Source organism: Gorilla gorilla, chromosome 4, assembly GCF_029281585.2.
Source record: "Gorilla gorilla gorilla isolate KB3781 chromosome 4, NHGRI_mGorGor1-v2.1_pri, whole genome shotgun sequence".
NCBI lineage: Eukaryota > Metazoa > Chordata > Mammalia > Primates > Hominidae > Gorilla > Gorilla gorilla.
Window position 1 is genome coordinate 147,213,871 of NC_073228.2, and position 27,988 is coordinate 147,241,858.

General features: G+C 39.0%; 1 protein-coding gene across 2 annotated transcripts in view; it reads right to left on the minus strand.

The window, feature by feature from the left end:
- NR3C1 (nuclear receptor subfamily 3 group C member 1) overlaps nt 1-20,199 on the minus strand; it is a 125,504-nt gene extending 105,305 nt beyond the window's left edge. For both annotated transcript variants that reach the window (XM_055389283.2, XM_055389282.2), the window contains exons 1-2: nt 20,180-20,199; nt 14,693-15,889 (exon numbers count right to left, since the gene is read on the minus strand). In XM_055389283.2, the coding sequence (XP_055245258.1) occupies nt 14,693-15,876 (1,184 nt within the window). In that variant the 5' untranslated portion in view covers nt 15,877-15,889; nt 20,180-20,199. The remainder of the gene's footprint in view (nt 1-14,692; nt 15,890-20,179) is intronic.
- Nucleotides 20,200-27,988: the final 7,789 nt, after the last annotated feature.

The following is a 27,988-nucleotide window of genomic DNA, read 5'->3' on the forward strand; positions in this document are numbered from 1 at the left end:
GGGCTCTGCCCCTGCAGAATGCATGGACATACAGGCATTTCCATACATCCTGAAATCAAGGCAGAGGCTTTCAAGCCTCAACTCTTGCCTTCTGCACACCCATAGGCCCAACACCACATGAAGGCTGCCAAGGTTTGAGGTTTACCCCCTCTGAAGCAACAGCCCAAGATTATCTCCTGGCCCCTTTTAGCCACAGCTGGAGCTACAGCAGCTGGGATGCAGGGCACCATGTCCTGAGGCTGCAGAGAGCAGTGCAACCCTGGGCCTGGCCCACAAAACCATTTTTTCCTCCTAGACCTCCAGGCCTGTGATAGGAAGGGCTGCCATGAAGGTCTCTGACATGCCCTGGAAACACTTTCCCTATTCTACTGGCTATTAACATTAGGCTACTCTTCACCTATGCATATTTCTGCAGCTCACTTGAATTGCTCCCCAGAAAATAGGTTTTTCTTTTCTACCACAAGGTCAGGCTGCAAATTTTCCAAACTTTTATGCTCTGCTTCCCTTTTAAACCTAAGTTCCAACTTCAGACCATCTCTTTGTGAACACATATGACTGTATGTTGTTAGGAGCAGCCAGGCCACATATTGAATGCTTTGCTACTTAGAAATTTCTTCTGCCACATACTCTAAATCATCTCTCTCAAGTTCAAAGTTCCACAGATCTCTAGGGCAGGAGCAAAATGCTGTCAGTCTATCTGCTAAAGCAAAGCAAAAGTGACCTTTGCTCCAGTTCCCAATAAGTGCCTCATCTCCACCTGAGACCACCTCAGCCTGGACTTTATTGTCCATATAACTATCAGCATTTTGGTCAAAACCATTCAACATGTCTCTAGGAAGTTCCAAACATTCCCTCATCTTCCTATCTTCTTCTGAGTCCTCCAAACTGTTGCAACCTCTGCCCATTACCCAGTTACAAAGTCGCTTCCGCATTTTCATGTATCTTTATAGCAATGCCCCACTGTCCTGGTACCAAGTTTCTGTACTAGTCCATTTTCACAGTGCTATAAAGAACTAAGTGAGACTGGGTAACTTACAAAGAAAAGAGGTTTAACTGACTCATAGTTCCACAGGCTTAACAGGAAGCATTACTGGGAGGCCTCAGGAAACTTACACTCACAGTGGAAGGCAAAGAAAGCATGTTTTCACATGGCAGAGCAGGAGAGACAGTGAGTGAAGAGGGAAGTGCCATACATTTTCAAGCAACCAGATCTCATGAGAACTCACTACCATGAGAACAGCAAAGGAGAAGTCTGCCTCCATGATTCAATCACCTTTCACCAGGCCCCTCCCCTGATATGTGAGGATTACAATTCAAGATGAGATTTGGGTGGGGACACAGAGCCAAACCATAGCATTTATATTTAGAAAAAAAGTTGCTATTTGTAAAGGGTACACAGAAAAGGGTGTTTATTAGAAACTTGCTTGTAGTGGCAAAAATCGTGAAACCACATGAATCGAATATTGTCTAACTATTTAAAAGAATGGGATCCGCATCTGTTAACCTGGAAGGATGTTCAGGGTGTACTTGTTAGGTGAGAAAAGCAAGCTGCAGACAAAGGGGTATAAGATAATCCCATTCTTTTATTTAAAGGCAAGCACCCCAGAAAATCTCGTATGTGTCTGTTTATGCTTATATAATTACAGAGAAATGTGGAGGATAAGGGGAGATGTGCAGGAAGAAAGAGGAAAGAAAGAAATAGGAAAGGAGACGTGATGGAAATAAGTTTATTAACATTTTGGGGTATAATTTTACTGATGGAATGAACACATTATTTCTGTAAATTCTGAAGGGGCATTTGCAAAAAGAAGAATAAATTTTAAAAAGAGTCAATTCTAAGACTATCCCTATAATGCTCACTTACACTCAGATATGCTTTCTTGGATAACAGACTGTGTATAACCCAAATCCTCCAAAGGTTATGGAGAGTTCATGTGGCTACCCACCATCTATCATCGGGCATATGGGCTGTGGTACAAAGAAGGAGAACCACTATGCTATGAGCAACAAAACCACAGACGTTTTTTGATCAGGGGAATAATACTGAAAGTGGTGTTCTAGGAAGATTAATCTGGCAGTAGACTGCAGAATGAATTAAGAAGGGAGAGGAGAAAACTAGAGAAACAATTAGGAGACTATTGATAAGAGTAATAAGAGTTTGAACTAGGGTGTGGCCAGTTTTTTCCTGTTGTGTTGGCTTCTAAGGGAACAGAAACTTAATTCCCTTCTGGCTTCCAGCCTTTCTACCTTACTCTTAACTGAATCTCAGGGTCTTTGTGGTCTCAGAAGTATGTTTCTTATTATCTGCTTTTATTACATCTAAATTTCAAATTTAAGTCTCCTTTTTAAAAAAATTATAAACGAAATCACTAGTTATATTGTGCCATTTAAGATTTCCCTAATTTATCTGGCTTTGATTTTTGAGAATGTTCCCATGTTTTAAAGACTGGTTTCAAGAACAATAATCACTCATATATTTATGTTATTCTATTCTGTCTCTTCTATGCTAGTTGATGTGACAACTACCCTCTCCCTGCCACATTTTAAGATTGTTGTCTCCTAATTCTTCAGCTATTCATTTCTTTTGTGGCTGCTTTCTTTGGTTGCCTTCCAGAGCCCTGTCCTTGTCCCTCCCCTTTTTTTTCCTGAACATTACAGCAGTTCATTCTTAAATGACCTCATCTGATCTTGCTATGGCTAACACCTACTTAACTTGCATTTTCTCTTTTCTGTGACTGTTATTGCCATATTAGGTTGAACTCTCCTATAACTCTTAGTAGAAGAGATGAACTTATCCTACCAACCTCCTGACTGTTATATACTATAGACAGAATAAGTCAAATCTAAAATATAATAAGCTGAAGAAAGATATTTTGAAAATTCAGGCAAAAATAAAACACCCCTCCTCTCTTAAGGTACTCAGTGATTACACACACACTTATCTGAAAAATGAGGAAACCGATTTCTTGCCTGACCTTCTAGGTAAGTCAGTACAAACATATACATTAGACTCATCTGCTTAAATAATCTCAATTCTTATAAAAGTGAAAAGCATAAAGCTTCTGCTACAAAAGTTCCTATATTGACAATTTACTGTAAGTTACTGCCTTGAGCAAGCTTTTAACAAACCACCAAAGGAAAAAACCCTCTAACCCTTCATTTACAAACATTGGCTACTCTAATTTTTCAATGGTAAACAGACCAGAGTTATTCTAAGAAATTATGAAAAGCAATCCATTTCGAAGTCTTAAAGCAAATTTAGAGACTGACAATTGAAAATACATCTTCTTTATGTATACTCTCTGTATTCATATACACCTGTCAGTCTTAAGGCTTATTTCTATCTGGGGAAGATAACCTGGGCTATCATCTCCCTCTCAGTGATATTCAGTATCTGCTGACATTTTCCTTACTCGAGAAAGATTAGAAATATAATTCATTCCTATATATCTTTTTGGTTTATATGTCAAATTTTGTTTATTTAGGTATTCAACATGTATTTGTAGAGGTCTTACTATGTGCTAGACACTATTCTAGACGCTGGCATACAGGAGTAAGCAAGGCAGACAGTATCACTGCTCTCATGGAGCTTACATTGTAGCAGGTGAGCAGATAAGACACAAATAGATGACATCAAGAAGAAGGAAAGACTGTGAAAGATTCTACTATTTCAGATAGAGCAGTCAGAGATCTCTTTTACAGAGCTGACATTTAAGTGACAGAGTAAACCATGTGGGTATCTGGGGAAAGAACATTTCAGGTAAATTTTCCTCAGATTTGAGCTTATACACTGGGGAGCCCAGAAAGAGGATTATTTCTCCTAGACAATAAGGATATTCTTAAGTGACTAGAAGAAAAAAATATCTTGCAACTAGGGTACACAAACTGAGGTTATGGTGAAAGTCATGTTTTCTCCTTGTCTTGTATCATGTAATATTTGATGACAACATGCATGCACATAATACTTTCATCCATTAGTTGCTGAAGTCTCCTGTTGGCTCATTCCTATGTACTCAGTCCTCATCTAGTCAACTCTTTCCATCTTTTCTTTCATTTGTTTCAGACTCCTTGTTGCCCCTTTTCTTATTCCAAATAGTTGAATCAAATCTTGTTTCCCATTCATTCATGCACTTTCCTCCATGAAGTTTCAGTTATGTCTTCCCAGGAAGGAGTTTGAGATCTTTCAAGCTCACATTTCAAAAAGCAAACTGAGGGAGGGGGAGGCAGGGATGACTATCATCAGAGTGCTCTCCATGCTGCTGGGGATTTTCATCTTCTTCATCTCCATATGCCCAGTGTCTAGCTTGATAAATGCTTGCTGCTGCCAAGTGCAATTAGAAGGACCTTGGAGATCATCTAGTTAACCTCCCACTCTACCTACCTCCAGAATTCTTGGCCTAGAACATGTCTTTGTAGTTCTTTAGTTCTTCCACTTATGAACATAATGACGTAGCTAGGTGGCTTATTGATTTCCCAGTGTCCATAGAGAAACACTGAGACATACAAAAATCAAATTTAGCCAGGCACCAGAATTGAAGTTTAGAATTTTCATTTTCTTTCTTAATAGTTTTATAACTTTTCCTTCTGGCTTCCTTATTTACTGTTTTCTTGTTTAAACATGTCTGTGGGACCCCCAAAGCACTGTACAGCTCTGTTAAATATCATTATCAATTAAAAGGTCGCTCATCCCTAAAATACTGAATTAGAAATTACTTCACCAATTTGTCTTTCCTTCAAAAACATTTCTTGATTAAAAATGTAGTGCCCATCCACAGACTGCACTAACACCAGCCCATGATATGTGTTTAGTGATGAGAAGCATTTGCTACCTAATAGAAAATCTACCAGCCTCCCAGCTGACAGAACAAAGAAAGAGGTTCAAGGCTAATAAAGCAGTGCAGAGAAAACCTGTTAGCAGTAAAACATTACCTGCCATGCTAGGATGGCTCTTCCTTCCCATTTCTTAGCTCTGAAAACTTATAAATCATCTTTTGGGGAGAAAGAACAAATATCCAAGAAAACAGTTTGCTTTTAGTACAATTCTAAAAAATCTAAAGTTCTTAAGCAGGCTGTTGTCACAAAGAAATTCTAAGAACTTTGGCACTAACAGAATAGTTACAAAATGAGTATCATATTTTTGACACCACTACACATGTCTTCATCATTTCAAAGATTAGGATCCATTTTAATCTAGCATTTTTTGAACAGTAAACATGACTAAATTTAGCAAATAGTAGTAACAAAATTCATTTAGTTTTTAAAAGTACTATCAGTAATCGCAGAGGTTTTTTTCAGGTTGTGAGGAATAAAAGTCAAAATATATGAATTTTATATTGTAGCTATAACTCAAACTATTTTATGAGTATAAATAACTTTAGTATACTTGAGTTGTTCTTGCTATACTGATAATCAGATACTTAATTCCCTGATACACTAAGGGAAATGTGTATGAATGGGAAATTAAACTGTTTGGGAGACTGTTGTAGGAATTCACATTATGTTTACTTTATATCTGCTATTGCCAAATTCAAGTCCAAGCCAAAAGCAGACCTACCTTAGTTAAACATAAAATAAATACTTATTTAAAAAATCAGGCTTAGAGGTGAATAGTCTCTATTACTTCTGTACTATGCCAAGAAGAGGGACTATATAAACTGTTAGCATAAAGTTCCTTAATAACTTCAAGAAAACACAAATCAGAACTTAACCACTAAGCATCATCCATTTCAGAATAGTCACCCTGGGAAGCTATTCACTTATTCCAGGCATATTCAAAACAGAATTAAACATTTTCTGTAGAAATATCTATGTGGGCTCTTTTAAAAACCCTCAAAGAAAATAAATGTTATCATTCGAGAGAGGATTAAATTTCTAAATATCTGGAAATACTCAAATGATTTGGAGTCACACAAATAAAGCTAAGGAATAAATACATTTTCTTTGAGCAAGAACAGTTAGGTGTTACTATAGTGCAATGAGTCCGATTTTCTTTTATGGCTTACAAGGTGGTTCTGAAGGCAGTTTCAAAGAGGAGCAATATACATAGCCTCCTAAGGTGGAAACTTAGAACATTTATTTTGGGTTTTCTGTTTTAAAAAAAAAAACTCAATCTATTTTATAGCCATACACTTTGTCCTTAATAAACCCAGCTGAATTCCAGATGACAAATTTCACATAATGTTCTGATTAAAATTTTTTTTAAGTTTCCATCTAAGAAAGCTGCCTACAAACTTAGGTTGTACATCGGTATGTTTACCAATTTAAACTGCTGTTTAATAATGCTATGCTTTCCTCTGCTTTTATAACTTTGGTTTAATACATCAAACTTGTTTAACTGAAGTTTTTTTCAACCATTTGATCAATAAAGAAAACAAGTAAGTGCAGTCAAGTTTCACAATCCTCCCAACTTATGCAGTTAGGATAAATTTTGGTATTCAATATACTCAAGAGCTTTTCCAGACAGCTTCAATAAATGTAATAAATGTACAAAAATTTTAAACCTGATAATTTCATTCCCATTTTCAGGCAAATTAAGGTTTCTAATGACAAAGAATCTTTGCATACTTGATTATATAAAAATATCAGAATAGGAAATACCAGAAAGAGAATACTCTAGCATTTATTAATAAAAATATAACAATGTGGTTGGAGTTATCACTATGGCTATTATGTAGATGGCATACTTAATATCCCTCAACAAAATCGACTGAAAACTTTGTCGAAGGCGCTTTCAAAAAATAATAAAACTGAAAAAAAAATCATTGTGAAGATACTACCTTGGCATTTGAAGGCTTTAAAATACAGTAGTCTTTATGAAACTGCGATCCATGACCCTTCAGGGATTGCATATAACAGACCCTAAAAGATTCTTGATTATAGGAAATACCTACACCACAGTCACAGATGTCATAACGTACTTAGCCAGTGAGAGTCATGCTGGTTTAAACTAAGTGGACTTGGCAGAGCTTTAAAAATTCCACCTTGCATTTTTATAATGCTTTTTAATTTTCTTTTCTTTTTTTTTGAGACGGAGACTCGCTCTGTCGCCCAGGCTGGAGTGCAGTGGTGCAACCTCGGCTCACTGCAAGCTCCGCCTCCCAGGTTCACACCATTCTCCTGCCTCAGGCTCCCGAGTAGCTGGGACTACAGGCGCCAGCCACCATGCCCGGCTAATTTTTTGTATTTTTAGTAGAGACGGGGTTTCACCGTGTTAGCCAGGATGGTCTCAATCTCCCGACCTCATGATCTGCCCGCGTCGGCCTCCCAAAGTGCTGGGATTACAGGCCTGAGCCACCGCGCCTGGCCTAATGCTTTTTAATTTTCAAAGTAAACATACATGCACAAATCCTGTCAGGTAAAAACCCTCTCACTATTTTACAGAAATTGAAACTGTGACAAAAAGCAGTAAGTGACTTTACAAATATATGCAGGAGAGCAGAGGCCTGATCCTTTATGTTTTATTTAAAGATTCGCTGTTGACAAAAATTATTAAAGATACACGAGGAACTAACATACCCAATATTAAATATTTCCCTTCAGATAAGTGTTAAGGTTTCCTATTTTTTTTTCTTTTTCTCTTTAAATGCCTTTAGTTTTCACATCTGTAAAATTAAGGTAAATAACAGCTGCCTTCTGTGCTTCATGGATATTGACAGAATCAAGACTTAATACAGTAACTAGAATAAAAACTTTCACAGAGTTGAGATTTAAATGAGATGAATGCATGCAAAGTGCTTAGCATAGTGCTGTCACATAATTGGGGCTTAATCATTATTAGGTAAAAAAAGATTAACAAAATGTATAGGGAAGAATACAGACACTGAATATTTTAAAAATCTAAATGAGTCAAAAGTAACTCTTATAAAATATGTGGCTAGTCTGTATTATGTCAATCAACTATTTGTTCCAGATGTCTAGAAGAGACCCAGATAATTAAAGAAGCCTACCGGGGAACTTAGATAACTAAGAATTGAGATATTCAAACTGGCAACACTGCTCATTAAGTGTTTTGTGATCTTTACCTCAACACTTTCTATGGATCTCAATTTCTCATTCGAAAAAATTAGGGGGTAGGATTAGGGAAACTCTCAAGTTCTTTTAAGTTCTAATCTAAAATAACTGTAATGAACATAGAAAACAAGCTCTGAGAACCCAAGAGCCCCACCTCTTGGGTGCTAACAGCAGCAATAGTTTATTTTTATATATCACCAACTACATTATTTTAAATCCTTATCTTATAAAAACACCAAATCTGCATTCACATCTATTTGTCTTACATTCGATAATCTATAAAGAAAATGTCAAAGAACCAACTTTGTTATACCATTCCCTACCCTAATTACTTCCCTCATCAAATTGACGGGTTAAAAGGATTGCGGAATTTTAGAAACACACACACAGGTGTTTTGAAAACAATTCAAACATAGTTGTAAAGAAAGTATTTTTGACTCCAAAGTACCTAGTTCGAGGCCATGGACTGTCTCCCTTAGCATTAGAAACTAGGTCTTTGGACTTTTAGTTGAGTATTTTTCTTCTGTTTCTACTACTGAATATCTAAATCAAATTCTTTGGAAGGGATGGTTAAAAAAATAAAGCAAAATCTGCAATTTAAATAGTCTTAAAATTAAGGAAGCTCTTATCCTCAATAATTACAAAAGAAAACATTAAAATAATAATATAAAGTAAAACAGTGTCCATAACAAACTGGTAGAGCTTTAGTGTTCAGCATGTGACAATCATAAGGTCATAAGTCACAGCACTGCCCCAACCAGCATGAAATAATAAATCATGTACTGAATTGTATCATTTCATAATAGCTTTCAAAATTTGGCTATCAAATATACTTTCATAATAGCCACAGCTAAATATTATGGACAATTATGAAATCAACTAGAATAAAGGCTAATTTTATTGTAAAAAGAAATAGTAAGTTAACACTTTTTGCAACAAACTGTATGTCTTAAACACTGCATACTTATTGAACTCTCAAATTATTAGTTACAAAAATAAAAATTCAAGGTAAGATAATGTGTAAACATTTACAACTAATCATATCATTAAAACGTTTTTCCCCTTATATATATTTTTGGTGCCCTATAGTGTGAATGAAAAAAAAATTCTAAAACAACAGGTACTTTCACTGAACTTGCTGCATTATAGACAGGATTAATCTTGTTGAAACTTGCTAAAAAGAAAAAATATTTTAAAGCACTCGAAATTAATACTTGGGTTACTCTGAAAAAGCATGTTTAAGCATGCAGCTCTATTGGGATGTAATTAATATTTAAATTGGCCAAGTGATAAAATTAGGGGATAACACACTTTCATTCAAAATACGGAATTTAAGGAATGTATTGCAATATAAATAGTTTAAGTGACTGTCTAGCACTTGCAGAACCCCAAAATTTATTCTGCATATTATGAAAAATTAATTTTCTCAATATTCCAGCAGAAAAATACATAACCCATAGAAATATATTACCAAAGAAAAGGGTTGCTCTCCAGTCAGTTGACAATGGCTGAAAAGGGCACTATGATATATGAAATGATTATATCAACATTAAGACATTAGGTCGACTACATTCAAGTCATTAGATTTTCATTTATTAAACAGCAGCTTAAATAAAAATGGGAAAAATATGAACTTAATCTTAGCTAAAATAATCTTAAAGTAAAATGTGCATTTTATCCTTTTTTGGTAATAAAGCATAGTAAGAAACAACATAACTCAACAATTAGTATTATATAGCCATGGTCAGTTTTAGATTTCTACCTGAAATAAAAGAAATTAAATTGTAATCCTGATTGATGCATTCCCTTGTACCTATAGTCCTAAATTTTTCTTTTCTTAAACCTCTAATTCATGACAGTTGATCCAAACTGTTAGTTTTCAGAACTGATCTGGATATTCCTAAACTTATCTATAGCATTCCACATCTCTGTTGCTCCTCCCTCTTCACCCTCCACACCCAATTAATTCATGAACTCCACTGGAAATTCTGTATTTAGAGACATTTACGACAGTATTGAGGACTAAGGAAAGCAACCTGTCAAAATTAGGTGTCTGGGGGTTAAAACCACTGTCTACGAATAATTTTGAACTGCAATAAAATTCTATTTCTTTCTTAATATGTAAAATGAACAAAAATCACCATCACAAGTCACACCCTAATCTAGTTTAGCATAGAAATGATCACACATAATTCAACAGGGAAAGGAACACTTAGTAGATCTTTTCTTTTTTAAAATTGAAATTCTCAATAGGAATATTTTATTTACTTGAAAAATACAAAACCCAAGTATTAATAGAATATGCCAGAATAAAATAAGAGCAGTCGGCTCTCTGAAGCTGCAGAAATAAGGACAGCATGGGCTTTTAAAAATCCTTTGTAAAGGTCAATATGTAATGGATTTATTTTTTTTTGTAGTTATAGCTTAATTCAACAAAATTTTCTTGAAAACTCTTTATGCAACAGGAATCATCAATGTATATTTTCCATGACTCAGAAATATGAAAACAAGTGCCCATTAATCTGGCAAATACCTGTAAATATTGCATTACACAATTACTGTTGATGAAAATATTACCAGGATGTCCTCAGAAGGGTAAATGCTATTCAGCACAAACCTATTTTGCTTATTTAATTTGCCGACCTAAGTACTAGTACATAATGAGAACCCACTGCTCATTAAAATTAGGAATAATCATTAAAGTAAAAAAGAATGTGCTTTAAGAACTATGCCTCAGACCTTGTCTAAGCTTAATGTAAATTAAGATTTCCTGGGCTGTTTCAATCACCTGCAGGCCAGAGTAGACTAAGATTTATGTAACTAACCAATTAATGCAGATGTTCCGACTTTCACATTAGGCAGTCACATTAAAGTAAACCCTTTTGATCCAATCTTTCCTTCACTAAATCTCAAAAGGCCCCTAAAGTGATCTCTACCCACATATCCATTTCACTATTAATACAATTTGCATTTAACCTACATTTATGCAAGGTATATTTCAGAATAAGTCTTTCATAAAATGTATAAACATTAAATAAGTAGCAAAAGTGGTCAGACTAAAATACATGTAACACAAATAGACAAAACCAAAATAACATATGACTTATGTTACCAATTATAAAAATATAAGGGGAATAGCCATAGAAACATCGTAAGTAATTTCAATAAAATCTGACCACATGCTAGTCACATATTTCTGTATTAGTCATTCCACACTAAAATGACACACCTGAATACACAGTGTGTTTTTTAAAAACTTTTTTTACTAATCATGTAGCCATAACAAGTTACAGATTTAAAAAATAAGATTCTCATCATAAAGCTAAAAATAAGTGAAAATGTATTTAAAAAGAAATCTCCTTTAACATTCAGAAATCACTTTACATAAATGAGTACCAGAAATATTAAGCTTAAAAAACACTGAAACACCCATTGCCAGAATCTTTAGAAGGAAAAGAAAAAGAAAAAAGGTAGGAAGTAAAGAAAGTATCCATGGGGGTGGGGGTAAATCACAGTCAAAACAAATCTCTTCTCTTTGTATTTCCTCTTTTTCTGAGAAAACATTCAACATGATGTTAGCAGAATTTGCTTCATTCATTCTGTATTTGTACAGGTCTTCAATTTCATTACTTTTATAAAACCAGATACAGATGCGATTACTAATGAGACATTAAAATCTACATAAATTTTAGTAGCTTCATTAAGTGCTAATCATCAGAGCCCTAGACTCTGCCGAAAACTGAATTTACAAGTTCATCCTACATCATTCATTCTCTCCAATAATCCCTCCCTTCAGGATACGAACAATTTTTTAACACTAAAATTTCAACATAATCCCAATAAAAGCTCTAATACCACCTAAAACCATTTCTGTTCTCTACCTCTGCCATTAATGCTTAAATGAAACAAGGCTGAAAATCAAATAATGCAGAAATGTGCCTTCGTCAATAAGTTTATGCTAAATGTACTGAATTTCAGTATTTTTAAAAGCATATTAAGTTAGAATGGCTAATTTGTTTTACTTAAAGAATAGATTTTGAGAATAAGGTTTCTCTTGTTTTACTATAAATGAACTTAGAAAATGCTTTACTAAGCTCAATCATAATATTCATAATTTTACAATTTTATGTGATAATTCAGTGTTGTGGTGGAAGGAAGGAATTGCCTCTTCCCACCCCCAGAGAATAAAGTGAGGATATATTTTTTTAAGTATTCTGATAAAAACAATTTTAGGTGGCATTTTAAAAAGTCAAATTGCAATTTATAACTTTTTTTAATTTAAAAGGAATTCAAGTTATTAGTGGCATTTAATATTTTTCTACGTAAAGTCAGAAGGTCAGTATTCAAGTTGTGGTCTCAATGTGTTGATTATTTGCTGACCACTCAGGGTCACTGGTCATAGCAAATGTTTGGCTACAGTCATGTAACATATAGAGAAGAGAAAGCAACTAATTTTAGCTATATCAGGGCTGTTGTTTGGAAACAATAGACTAATTCAATGATGGTTTAAAAGAAACACTGTTTCAATTTATTTGCATGAAGCTTTGTTTTGGGTAATCATACTTCCCAGTGCTAAGTTAATGCCATAAGGTATAAAATCTTCAAATATTAACAAAATACCCTGTGTAAAGTATTATACCTTCTTGTTAGGACACAGACTACTGATTATATTTCCCAATCACAGATTGGCATAAAAATAATAATTTCATTTGATATTAAAGAACTTCTAAAGAGCCGCATCATCATTGCCTTGCCTACTACCTCCATAAGGTTATGGGACCCAAATTAAAAATACGTAAAGATACTTTATGTCATAAAGTACTATAAAAGTTAAAGCATTAAAATCACCTTTAGTGATTTAAGAGTAACTATGTTCATCTACTTATACTCTATATCCCAGATTTTATAGGGTTTAAAAGTTCATAGCAAATGGAAAATAAGTTTTGTCCCTTGCCTTTCCTTTATAGTAAGGAAAATGAAAACCATGCCATGATGATTATCAGGGCAAAATCCATTAATAATCCCCAAGAGTTTCCTAAGATGTTTTATTTTTCTTTGTATAATTACATGTTTTATAAATCAATTTAAGAGTTTCCTACAGATAGCTTAGTCAAATCAACCGTACTTAACTCTTTTAAGAAAACCAAGTATGTGAATTCTATTGCCAAAAATTTGCAATTGAAAATTTTAAAACACAGCATGTCTTTTAGCATTTAAAACACAACAGCTTATGCAATAATAAACATCTCAAATCTCCTTACTGAAAAGATTTTAAACCTTCAACTCAGGTTGAAGTAGTGTTCTTCTAAATAAAGGATAATTATTTAAACTATAGATTAGGAGGTAGTTCACATTAAGACATGTAAGAACCAAGGTTTTTTGGTTGTTTTTTTGTTTTTTTGACAACTAAGCCTTTTAGAAGAACAGAACAGAGCCTAAATCTAAGTCTAAATTATTTCCCTAACAAGAAAAGCTTCCTAAGTACAGAGGAAAGAAAAGAGACATCCTCCAGGTTAGGATAGCTTTCACAGAAAAAGTATTTTCAAAAATCTGAATAACTAGTTAATGGGTACGATGAATATCACTAACATTGAAGAAAAAACTTCAATAGTTACATACAAATAAATCACTGTCTACCATGTCTTCTTTTAAAAAAACCCGCTGATTAATCAATCTTGTGTCACTACAATCCACATTTTTATATTTTCCTTCACAACTAAAATGGATATAAAACCTAGCATTTATCTGAATTGGGGATGAGGTTACGGGGTAGAGAAATTCACCCCTACCAACACGTATATCTACATTTAGAACTTTTTTCTGATAATTCCATTTTCTGACCTTTTTGGGTCAGACAAAAATATTAGTATGCTTATAAACGACTGAGTTAAAAAAAAGAGAAAAATCAAACAAAAGCTGAAAATTGAAGCTGAACAATTTTGGCCATCAGTTATCTACTTGAGAACTTGCAGGAACATTTGAAAGTAAAATTTTGTTTTGCACCATGTTGGCACCAATTCCTCTCTTAAAGAGGTTGATCGGCAGACATAACTTGTCTACTTTATGGCAAGAACCCTGTGAGCAAGACCTGTGTCTAATACTATGGTCTGGTACACTGTTCACTGCATTGCTTTAGCAATTTCAAAACTCAAATTCTTTAACAGAAGGTTCAGTTTGAAGAATAGGGCTCTTTGTTAGTACTTCTGCTTTTAACTCTTTAATCTCAAGCTAACACTTAACGAATTTACAAATAAGGCAGCACAACTTTTGACTATGTAAGTAAGGGTATCATTTATTGTAATATAAGAACATATTCTAAAACAGCTGAACGACCATGCACAACACAATATGATATTATGAGACATTATACTCTCCTGAATTTATATAATTTTTCCTTAAGATATCTGTTAATGAGCAATATTATTTTAAAAATGTTAAATAAAATCCTCACCGTTGGCCAATGGAATACTGAAAACCACTATTTAAGGAAAAAACCTGAAATGGTTACGTACAGATGTCACTTAGGTTGTCTACCTTTCCTACTTTCAAAAGGCCACTTAAACTTATTCATATAAAAAAGCACATGAATCTTTAGAGAATACATATAAATCAATGAAGATTTACATCTATTAATCTATCTTAAATGTACCATTCTTAAGAAACAGAAAAACACTGATCTTACCTTGAATAGCCATTAGAAAAAACTGTTCGACCAGGGAAGTTCAGAGTCCCCAAAGAAGTCAAGTTGTCATCTCCAGATCCTTGGCACCTATTCCAATTTTCGGAACCAACGGGAATTGGTGGAATGACATTAAAAATAGGCTTCTGATCCTGCTGTTGAGAAAGGGATGCTGTATTCATGTCATAGTGGTACATCTGTCCTCCAGAGGTACTCACACCATGAACAGAAATGGCAGACATTTTATTACCAATTATATTTGCTCCAGGAAAGCTTGCCTGACAGTAAACTGTGCCCAGTTTCTCTTGCTTAATTACCCCAGGGGTGCAGAGTTCGATGAAATCTTCTTTTTCTGTTTTCACTTGGGGCAGTGTTACATTACTGGGGCTTGACAAAACCAGATCTCCATTATCCTTAATTTTGGGTTTAGTGTCCGGTAAAATGAGAGGCTTGCAGTCCTCATTCGAGTTTCCTTCCAAAAGGAATGAATCGTCTTCTCCCGCCAGAGGAGAAAGCAAACAGTTTTCATCTATCAACAGGTCTGATCTCCAAGGACTCTCATTCGTCTCTTTACCTGGGGACCCAGAAGAAAACTCCAAATCCTGCAAAATGTCAAAGGTGCTTTGGTCTGTGGTATACAATTTCACATTGCCACCGTTGGTGCCAGTCTGGCCCTTCAAATGTTGCTGTTCTGAAGATACATCAGAGTGAGTTTTTGGAAACTCCTTCTCTGTGGGGGCAGCAGACACAGCAGTGGATGCTGAACTCTTGGGGTTCTCTGGAACACTGGTCGACCTATTGAGGTTTGCAATGCTTTCTTCCAAAAGCTTTAAGTCTGTTTCCCCCGAGGAAAGGCTGATTTGGCCCTGCTGTGGGAATCCCAGGTCATTTCCCATCACTTTTGTTTCTGTCTCTCCCATATACAGTCCCATTGAGAGTGAAACTGCTTTGGACAGATCTGGCTGCTGCGCATTGCTTACTGAGCCTTTTGGAAAATCAACCAAAAGTCTTCGCTGCTTGGAGTCTGATTGAGAAGCGACAGCCAGTGAGGGTGAAGACGCAGAAACCTTCACAGTAGCTCCTCCTCTTAGGGTTTTATAGAAGTCCATCACATTTCCCCTCTCCTGAGCAAGCACACTGCTGGGGTTTTCTTCTCTACCAGGAGTTAATGATTCTTTGGAGTCCATCAGTGAATATCAACTACAAAACAAAAAACAAAAACGGGGGGAAAACATCATAAGCTCTAAAGTCACATTATCTTCCTGATCCGATTAGTAAGAGGCAGCTTGTTAAATGAACCTTTTAGTTAACTCCGAATCAAATTCTTTGTTACCAGAAGAGTAGTTTCTATCTTCCAGAATAAAAAGCCATGTCCCCTGCTCCCATTCAGCATGCCACATTTAAAAGTACAATGCAATCCATTTGCACAGCTGAGGGCAAAAGTGTATCGAACTAAGCTTGGCTATTCATCCTGCCGCTCACTGAACGTGTAGCTTTGTTAATCACAGACATTATAATTCATTACATCTGATTATTCTAAAGGTTCAAGTTGATGTCAAAGTATTTAATTTCAAAAAAAGGAAGTGTGATCATTAAAATTCCTACCTCTTTTCAATCAAGGCTGTTTGCTTTTCTGAGAACCAATACATATAACATTTGATAAATACTATGCTAGAATTCTCAATCCCTAATTACTTCCAAATTTCCCTCCTACCAGCTAGTCACATCCAAACCTTTGAGTACAACCAACTGGTGAACCATGCACGTTTTCTTTGAAAAATAAACAATGCTGATCTGCTTATCTTCCGACAGGCTGGGAAAAGGCTTTTTAACCCATACTTCTGACTGGATGTGCCTACCTCCAAATTTTGGATATATGAAATGAGATACACTTTATATAGGCCAACTAAAATTTAGATTTTAAAGAGCAGAAGAAAAGGTGTAGTAGCTTCTCACTACGTTGTTAGCTTACGTAACTTAAATATAGCTGACCCTTATCATAACTCACAAAAACATCTAGATTAAGCTACATTTGTTTACATTGCTTGAGATCCTCAATATGAAATGCTATTACATCTCTAAGTTCTTTCCTTTCCAAACAAATATCGAAGTACTGAAAAATGGAAAAACACAGAACCGTAAAATCACATTCATATAAATTCAGGGACAACTGTATCCAGTAAAATGTTCAAAATAATTTTCTCTGCCTTCACCTATCCAAACCTTCACCTATCCCAATTCTCAGCCTATTCTCAAGAGAGTAAGACTGTTAGTGTATTGTTAATCAGGGTGTTTTAAGAGATGGGCTAAGACGGAGAAGCGCATTTGGGACACTGTAGTCAAATCCCGACCAATAAAAGGTAACTTTTCCTATGCGATGACGTTAGGCAGCATAAATGTCACTGGCCCTCACTGAAAAGTGAATATGAAGGTAGAGAGAGGGGTGTGGACTTGCCACTACAAATCTTGAAGGTAAACTGCTTATCTCCCCACCTCTCTGCCCCGTTTATCTGAGGTGATAACGATCTCTAAACACGAGGTATCGAATGGAGCCCAATGAATTTCCATGCCGCTTTTTTGACAGCTGCCTTCAAACCCGAAACCAAAACAGTATTTCCTAAAACGAAAACGCTCCCTCAAGCGACATTATCCCCCAGTTTAAGTTGCAAATAACCCAGCCACATTAATTGGCCCTAATGAACCATGCCAGAAGGTCTTAAGTGGTATTACAAGGTTGCAATTATCAAGTCTGCAACCCCAAACGTCAAACTAGCACTTGTAAAAATCGCAGCACAAAACCATTACGGTTACAGGGAGTCTTTTTCTAAAAGGGGCCACTTAGAAACCTCAGGCGCGAATTAACAACAAACGCTAAAGAGCCAAGCCCTTGCGGGGCGGGGGTGGAGGGGAGAAAAAAGCGCGAGGTTAAAAGAGAAGTATGTCCAGACCTGTTGAGTTCTCTCTCCGACACGCCCACTTCTAACAGATAACGCCGGCCCCGGCCGGAGTCTCCAAGTTGTGGGCTGTCAGCCCCCCGCGTGTGCACCCTCACGCGCCCCGCACGCCCTCCTCAAGCCAGGCGCCGCCGGGCCCTCCCCGGATCCCGGGCTCGCGCTCGGGCGCGCCGGGGTGGCGTGCAAATATTCGGGCGAGTAAAATTCAGACGCGGCTTAGCGTTCACCACGAAAACGGGTGTCGGGCGACCCCCTTGGAGGGAAAGGGGACACTGGGGGGAGAAAAGAGGCCAGGATTCCCGGGAGGAATGAGAGGCTGGAAGCCCCCGGCAGTTCGACAGGGCTCCGCTCGCCGTCCGAGGCCAGGTTCCTCCCCCTCGGCCCGGCCAAGGGACGCCGGCGGAGGGAGAGGAAGAGGCCAGCGCTGTCACCCGCGCGCTGCCCTTTCGTCACCGTCGCCCGGCCCTCGCCAGCCCCCCACCCCCACTCCCCGAGGCTAATAAAAGTTTGTAGGCTCCCGCGGCGGCCCCCGAGTTGTCTCCGGTCCCAGCGGCACCTCGGGGGAGCGAGCGCGCCCCGGCCCCCTCCCGCCTCGCTTCTTACCTCTGGCAGAGGAGCCGCTCGCCCGCCACCGTCCGCAGCTCCCGCCGCAGCCGAGATAAACAACTTAGCTTGTGAACGCAGAAGGAGCAGGAGGGAAATATATTTTTTTTTCTAAAAAAAAGGAAGTAAACAGCCGCCCCTTTCTCCATGGGTGGGGGGAGAGCCCCTATTTAAGAAAGTCTCCCATTGCCCAGCTGACAAGCCAGCCCTCCGCCCCGCGCCGGGCTCCGCGGGTCGGGGCTTCCGGGCGCGCGTGCCCCGTCCCGGTCCCAGCTGCTTCGGCCGCTCCGGCTGCGGCGTCTCCTTCCACCCACAGAATCCGTCCCCGACGGGCAGGCGGTGACTCGGGCTCCCGTCACAGACACGAGCTCGCAAAATGGAGGAGGCGGCGGCGGAGGGAAGAGAGCGCGGACACGCGAAAGGGCAGCCCGGCCTGGGCGAGCGAGCGGGACCGAGCGGGGAGCGGGTGGAGGCGGCGCCACGGCGCGCACACACTCGCACACACGCGCTCCCACTCCACCCCCGGCCGCTCCCCGCCCGAGGGGCCGCGCGGCGGCCGCGGGGAACGATGCAACCTGTTGGTGACGCTTGGCAACTGCAGGGGCGCCCGCGGTCCCTGCCCCCACGCCCTCCGCGCGGGCCCCGCCACCCCGGCCCCGACGGCGCCTGCACGCCCGCGTCCCCTGGCGTGGCCGCCCCGCCCGGTGCGCCGCGCTTCGCCCCCCGCCCCCAACTCCCCAGGAAAAAGGGTGGCGGCGGCGGCGGGGGCCGACCTGGTCTCTCTGGGGCGGCGTTAAGAGGGCCACCGAGTTTCTCCAGTTTCTCTTCTCGCTACCTCCTTCCCGCCCCCGCCCAGCTCCGCGGCTCCAGACCCACTCGGGAGCTCGCTCTGCCCCTTGGCGGCAAGCGCCGCCAGCGCCCCTGCGGGTGACAGCGGGCGGGCCACAAGAGCCGGGGCGCCGCCCGCGGCTAAGCTGCGTGAGTGGCCCGCGCCGCCGCCGCCGGGCCGAGTTGCGTGAAGTGTGTCACTTCGAAAGGGACTACGGGGTTGCACGGAAACGGTGCCGCAGCGTCTCGGCCGCGCTCGGGGCTGGGCGGCCTGACACGCCCTCTGGGGAGGCTTCAGGGAGGGGACGGGATAGCGGGGGTCGGCGCATACGTACTTTGGGCCCGGGGGGAGTCGCGTGCCGGCAGGTCCCCCACCACCGCATCATCTGGGCGGCCGGGTCTTCAGCTGCCGCCGCCGCGCTCTCGCACTGGGAGAGAAGTTGCAAAGCAGAACCCACCCTCCCCCGCGCCCCAACCGTCCCCCACCCTCTTCCCCGAGTCTGCGAGGCGGCGGCGGCAGAAGGAGGCGCCGCCTGCCAAGTTCAACCCCCACCCCTCCCGCCCAATGCGCTCACACTCGAAGGAAGTTGCACGCCAAATGCAAAACCTCCAGCGAGCTGGATTTCTTTGCACTTTTTTTTATTATTATGATTAAGGAAAGCAGGGGGCGGCAGGCTTAAAAGCAAGTTGCAGGCGAAATAGTAAGTTGCTGGCGAAGTATAGCCCCCCTTCCGAAACTCCTGACCTCTCCTTCCACCCCGGCCAGGGCCCGCGTCCAAGTTCCCGGTGCAGGCCCCACCCCCGAATCTTGACATTTGCTGCCCTCGACTCTGTGCGTTGCTCACCCTATCACGTTCATAGGACCCCTGCCCCTACAAATAAAACAAAATACAGGCAGCTTTAAAATGCCAGCGTTCAACTCCCTACAGATGTTCCTGTTACGAGCTTCCCCCTCAGTCCAAGGGGAAGGGAACACGTGGTCCGTCCTGAGAAAGGAGAGGGCCGTGGGGCGAGGGGTGCCCGTGCGGGAAGCCCCCGCCCCAGCTCCCTTCCCCAGCTCGCCGCGTCGGGAAGGCTTGGACGATGCCGGGACCGAGCCTCCTACCTTGTGCGGCACAGATTATGATTTTTGTGACTCTGGGAAAGGTTGTGCTGTGTGGGTTTAGGGTTTGGGGAGGTAACTTTTGCGCCCCCACAGGTGACATCGCTTGCCAGCTCCTGACACGGGCGGGGGCTGCCGCAGCTCCACCTAATCCTGCTCGGGCGCTCGGCCACAGCCACTCTCTCACCTCCCGCCGCGCTCAGACTGACGGCGGCTCCCCCTGCTCTGACATCTTGAAGACGATTGGGGAAGCGCGTCCCGGAAGCCGCCCGCCGCCATCTTGGTAGGGTACAGTGTCGCCAGCCCGGCCCCGCGGCCACCATCTTGGCAAAGGTTCGCGATCGCGGGTAGCCTAAGCCGTCCTTCCTTGGTTCTCAAGGGTAAACGGTTCCCTGTGCATTGTCTGGTGTGAAAGGAAAGAAGTAGGCTTTCAGCAAGCCTCTTGTCCGGAGACGATCTACGGGGGCCGCCTCCAGAGGATTCTGGAGCCGCCATCTTGGCAAAGGAAGAGATACTCGCCACCTCGGAAAAGAAGAGGGAGCCAACCGTATACCAACGTAGAACCCTCAGCCAGAAGAATTTTTATGAAGGGCGCTGAGCAACTCCATGTTAACAAAACCCCCTTCTGGACGCAGAAGGCAGACTCCGCTTCTCCTGTCCCTTGGCACAAGTCAACTAGAAGGAGGCCTTTGCTTTGGATGCTCATCTGTGAGGCTATGAGAACACTACTTGACCTAGTTGCCCGTTTTTCCAATTTCTGAGCCTCAAGCACTAGAATGAGATGTCTTTCGTTAATTTGGCCCTTAAACTACCAACAGTTTCATGGGAAACAAATCAAGACCCAACCCTACAATAATGTTTTACACGTTTTAAAAGTGAGTTAAATAGCCCATGCTAATAATTATCCTTGTACACTGCTTAAAATAACTAAGAATTCTATTTATATACACATGTATGTATACATATGTATACACATATATATTATGTACATATATATGTATATAATTAAGGGGACAATACAGTTGTCTAATAGAACACATCTCCCCATGCCATAAGCCTGTCTCACTGCTGAATCTCTGCTCTAAGAATCCGCCTCATCGCTCATACGTGCTCAAATCCTTAGTGGTAGGTACTCTGCTTAAATAATTTATGATTTCACAAGAGTTCCCAATTATTCTCCCTTCATTTTTTTTCTCTGCAGATCTTAATGGGGAAGAATACTCATGTAGTTTTAAATATGCCATTGAAAACATTTTTAATTGAGCAAAAAAAAAAACTTATCCTAATTTCTCTCTTCAGTGATCTAAATGTGCCTGTTAATTTTTTAATTTGATAGCAAAAAAATTCTCATTCTTTAGTCTTTCACATTCATTTGGAAGCATGCGTAAACTATAAGTTAACCCCTCTTTTTCAGAGTAATACAAATAGTTATTATGATTTGTGGCTAACATTTATTGATCCCCACTCTTCTGCTGCCCACTTTTGCTGACAACAATTAAATGAGATAGGTATTGTTATTCGATTTTTCAATATGAGGACAACAGGCTTACAGAGTTGATGCTTGTCTAAGTTCACATGGCTCCTATGCATTAAGAGAGGAATTAGACAATATTAAAGTGGTTTTCCTCACTGATCTCAATCATTAACATGAAGTAGTATATCAATTCTGATAGACTACTTACAATATGTGCTTACGGAATTTAATTCAAGAGATGAACTCCAGTGTACCAGAAAGGACGTGAGATTTAGCATTATAATAATAACACAATTCTAACGAAAGTCAACATTTATTGCGCATCTGCTGTCTGACAGACACTATTGAAAGTGTTTTATGCACAATATCCTAAGTCTTTAGGTATGGCATTTACTAATCTGTAACCCTGGGAACTTGTAATTACTACAAGAAATAGGATGAATCCCTATCTGAGTGGGAATGTATTTGATTGTCTTAGAAGCAGAGGTGGAAATGAAGGTGATGTATTCAGACTCAATAAAGGCAAGGACCTGATCTATCTTGTCATAGCTTTATGTCAATAAAGGCAAGGACCTGATCTATCTTGTCATAGCTTTATGTCCCACTCCTGGAACAGAGCCCACTACATAGCAGGCACCCAACAAATACATTACAGGGTTATAGTAACATTGAGTCAACTAGTTAACTAGATGTAAAATCACTCTTACTGGGTTATTGTTGTGGCCAAATGGGTTAATAAAAAGTGTACAGATAACCCTCAAGATCCTCATTTTTATTGTTTTCTGTTTAAACATCTGAGTGCTCCCCCCACTTTTTTAAAAAAAAAACTAGATTAGATTCTTGATTATATGTTCTTATAGTATTCTGCATACTTTGTTAGCACATTACAATGATAGTTCATTATTTGTGCCCTCATTTGTTATTTCTCTGTATCACCCACCAGCACATAAGTTCTGCAAAGGCAGGGACTGTGTCTGTTTGTTCACCCCTGTATCACTAGTGCATAGTTGGTGCTCAGTGGGTGTTGGTTAAATGAATGAATGAAGATAATATATGGTCTTAGAGACTATGTCCTAAGGCCAACAAAACCTTAAGCCTGACTAATAACCAAACCACTTGATACATTGATATCAGAAACTGATATATTACCCAAGTGAGTTCTCCCATTCTCTTCATGTTTTGTCATCTCCATTCCCACTAAAATAATCCAAGCTGTACTGCCAGATTACCCCTCCAAAACATCAACCAAATCAGGCTGTGCTCCTTCTCAAGTATATACAATAACTCTTGATTCTAGTGCTACACAGATCCCAACTCCCAGTATGGTATTTAAGATCATCACCTTTACCTGCCCCTTTGTAGAAAGTGAAGCCTTCTAGTGGATGTGATTGAACTGGAGTTTAATTTAAAAATTAGTTAAAACAAGGAAATAATTTTAAGAAAGATAACTTGCAAACTTTAAACTTTTGAAACTTTTGAAACCTAAAACCTGTGATTGAACATTTATTTTCTAATCTTTTGATGAAGGTCTGAAGCTTTTATGAGCCCACTGACTGGAGTTCCATGTCTTCTTTAGTGTGTGTATAAACTATACCTGTAATGCATTGATATAGTGTAGCAGTTAAAAGCCAGACTATAAAGGCCAAATACAGTCTCCACCACTAAAAGGAATGTAACATTGGGCAGGCTAACTCTCTGTGCCTTTTTCCATCATCTGTAAAATGGGGATAATAATAGTACTGATTTATAAAGATTTAACCAGTTTGATATATGTGAAGTGCTTAGACGAATCCCTGGGTCATAGGAAGTATTTGCTCATCATTAGCAATTATTATTCATCTGTAGAATTACTATTTTCCCCTTTTTTTTAAACAAAGTAGAATAAGAAATTAAAGATACACATTCAGTATCCATGACCTGAAATGCTTAATACTGAAAGTGTTTTAGATTTTGGATTTTTTTTTTCTGATTTTGGAATACTTGCATTATAATGAGATATCTTGGCCATGGGACCCAAGTCTAAATAGGAAATTCATTTTTTGTTTCATATACACCTTATAGCCTGAAGATAATTTTATACAATATTTAAAATAATTTGAGGCATGAAGCAAAGTTTGTGGTAAGTACTTCCATGTAGGATTTTTCATTTGTGGTATCCTAACAATGCTCAAAAAGTTTTGGATTTTGGAGCACTTCAAAATTCAGATTTTCAAGTTAGGGATGTTCAACATGTACTTTTAGAATAATTTTCGTGCAGATTTCTAAATTTTTATGATTCCTCACTCCTGCCCCCACCCCAGTCTTTTAAAATTGTCTTACATCCACCTTACTTGACGCAACTGTAAGTCAAGGAAGGCTATATGGCATCTTTCCATTTAGATTTTATAGAACAATTTTTTACACTCATTTCATCATTTCACTTAATATTTAATCAAATTAAGTAAGTACAGTAATAAGCAACAAATGGCATAAACATGTTTGGGAAGCAAAAGCACCAGGAACTGTTGGTAGCTCAACTGGTGGGAGCAGAATCGTGTGAAGTGCAGAAGTGACCATGGTTCCAGTGTTCAGCGCACCCTGGGCATCAATCCATTGTTTTCCAGGGAGACTGGAGAACTGGATCAGTTGAGATCAATATTGAGTAGTGTCTGTTACACGATTCTGTTAAAGAAAGGACATAACACACCACATTCATTCCCATGTCTCCTGTTGTTTATCACATATATTTCCTCTTACATAAGCATACTTCTTTGTGACTTATTTTCCTATAGTCGGTGATTCTTTGTCATGGCTTCAGTTTCCATTTATTCTTTTTTTCTGTACTCTCTCACTTTAAATGTGTGATGTTAAATATAAATGGGAACCATGTATACGTGTATTGTGCATATGTATTAATAATTTTGAACATGTTAAGCCCACACAAACAGCTTTTATTGGTGGTTAGAACTTACTTTAAAAAATTATTCCTGCAGCTATCATAGCTATTATTTGTCTCTTTAAAATAATATCTTGACTTTGGAAAATAATTCTATTCCTATTTAACTTTATAAGGTAAGAGGTTCAAGGGAACCCAGCTGAGCTTTGAATGACCCATCTCTGTCTGCTTCAATATTTGTATTTTATGCCAGACATGCCTATTATAAACAATTCACACTAGTACAGCAAGTTCTTAATCATAATGAACTCCACTTTGGTATTCCTCATTGTAATTAGAATTAACATTCCCGCCTGGACTGGGAAATGCTAAATTATTACTAGCTTTCCTGCTGTTTTGCTGTTTTTCATGATGCTTTCAATGATTTCATCACAAGCAACCTAAAATATCACAATTTGTGCTCATATGCGTGAAATGCCCAATGGGTGTCTGGGTTGACTTTATTCTTTATGCTGGCAGAACTTAGTTTAAGCAATACCTGATTCAAGGATGAGGCAGCTATCAGCAGATAAATGAGATAAATGTTGCCATAAGCAGGAACTCAATGTTTTTAATGTTTGGAGGCATTAGAGCAAGCGCACTGAATAATTGCAACAAGTATTACGTACTTTGTTTTTTCATTTGTGGCATTTGTGGCTCCTCATATGTCATTAGCTTTCTTCCTTTTTTGATTTAATCTCCTTTTCTCTCCCATGTTCCTTTGGTAAAGAGTGTTTCAATCTGCCCCACTGCTATGTGGAATCTTTCAGCTCATTTGAGAACCTGCATTTCCATTTTGGTTCTTATATCTTCCTATTAGAGCACACAGGGTTTTGTTTTGTTTGTGTTTTGTTTTTAAGCTAACTTAGAAATAGTGGGGTTGAGATGAAAACATTCTTGGTATAGGGATCCCTTAACAAGATAAGAAGATACTTCATATCAAACTCCAAAGTGCTACAAAGGACATTTGTCACCATTGAAAAAAAATTGTTTTGAGATCAGTATTTGTCAATTAAATTTTCTCTATCCTCTTGCTGAATTTTCAATACAAGACCTGGTTTTTAGACCCTATTCTGCCATTTACTTACTTGAATGAGCCTGGGGTAGGCATTTGATTTTTCTCAGCCTTGTTTTTCAATCTGTAAAGGAAGGATAATGATATCTACCCCACCTATCTCACAGGAAGTAATGTAGGCCTTACATGGGATCATGTGTTCAAACGTTTTTAAACACTAAGCTTTATTTGGAAAACTTAGAGGGGCTTATGGAATTTTTGCACTATCACTTCACCACAACAAAAATGAAAATTATCATTGTCTCTTTTCACTTATTTCCCAGGGAATCAGTGCAATGGGCAGTCTGGAATTTTAGGCAGGGGAGTGATAATTCAGTAGTGCACTGGAAACAATTGTACCAGCTTGCAAGCACTGACTGTTAAATTTTCAGAGATTTTGTAAGTTGGTTGTTAATCACAGTCATTAAAAACCAAATTATTTATAAACTCACAATCAAATATTTTAACAACAAAAATAAATGCTGAAAACTTTACTGCCTAATTATTTTACTCCATTTTACTATTATCTATGTTCTTAAAGTTATTTCTGTCTGTTCTGTATAAGAATATACCATACAATGGTATGATGCAGCGTATCCCTTCCTAACGCTGCATTCAGAAATGTTATTTTGGTAGTTTGAAATCAACCATGGTGGAGTACCTATACTATAGAAATTGGGAAACATGACAAACCCAGAGCTTGATTTGTTTTGTTGATTGTCTAGACTGACAGAGTAGAAGAAATTTTAATAATGAAGATTGAACTTAAAAGTGCCTTAGTTTGTGAACACAGAAACTTGAGGAAATATTTTTCCAGTACTTGAAAACTATTATCAGCAAAAGAAGTCACTCCTGTAATTAATGAACGAGTTTAGTTCCAACATCCATTTTTGTTGCTTCACTTTTATCTTGCTCATTAATGTAAAAATATCAACCAACATTCATGTTGGTACTTCAGTACCATGAATGACTTCTTTGCTGATTGAATATTAATCAGATATTTATTTGTGGTCTGATTTTGCCAAACATGTTTGAATTTTAGCTGTAGGTTGGCTATGGACACAAATATTCTGCAAAAATCACTGAAACGGTTCTGTGAAAATCACGTGGCCATTTAGAATTTACTATTTAAGAGTGTTATATCTTTTCTTGCTTTTTGTAAATTATGTGATATATATATGTAAAAATTATAATAAACACATAGATACTCTGTTCCCCTCAGGAGCTGTTAAACATTTACTAACACACTAATGGACATAATCTAATTTACTATTTGAAAAGCTCGTTCTGCTTGCGACGTGGAGTATGAGTTGTAGGGGCTAAGGGAGAAAGCAGGGAGAGCAGTGAGGAGACAGGCACATTGGCCCAAGGAAAGATGACGAAGTTTGTATTGGTTGCAATGGCAGGGGAGCTGGGGAGCTATGGTTGGACAGGAGAGGTATTTTGAAGGCCAAAGGTAAGCAAAGCAGTCATCCAGCAGCTCTATGAAAGAGATGGACTTCCAGGAACTTTTTATGCTAAGAGAAGACCTTCTGGTGAAGAGTAAGCAGGCTTAGTTGAATGGGGTGAGTGCATAGAAAGCTGTGCCAGAGAAAAGGAGTCAGGGAGGGTTGTAGTAGGAAGTAGGAGATGTTGGCAGTTCTAGGATTTCAAGGTAAATATCTTTATATCAGATGGAGAAAGTTAGGCTGGATTGTTAGTCAAATGTCGAATTGCCTCAAAGTGCAGAGGGGGAGGAGGGAGGGGAAGCCCCAAATACCAGTAACATGTTGCAACTGGAACTCACATACTAAGCTACTCATCTAGTAATTTCATTGATTTTTGCCCACATGGAGGGGTTATTTGTTCATCTCCATGCCTTGAGCCTATCCCAATTTATAGTAGATTTTTTTTCTCACATTTGGCAATTTTAATTATAAAACTCTCACACTGAATCACCCTGTGTTACACATATATTGCTGTCCCCTTTCATGCTTCTCACTTCATTCCTATTTTTCTTTGGTATGCCATAAAGAAGGACCCTACCAAAAGCCACCCTATTGTCTTGCCTACTAGTTATCAGAAAACTTCTGGCAACCACAGTTTTCCCCACTTTCCCTGCTTCCTCCATTATAACCTACAATCTATATTCCACATTACAGGTTTTTTGTTTGGGTTTTAACATTTTTCAAGAGAAGTTATTACATTTTATGGAGTTTAAAAAATAGTATATGTTTTGCAAAAGAAAGAATCATGTCTCCACATTCACCCACCCTTTCAACCCTAGTGACCAGAAGAAGGAAAGATTCTCAGCTATACAGCTACCAATGACTAACACTTTGAGGATTCAGTTTGGATATGTTGTTTAGTTTGGTCTTCTGATGATTAGCT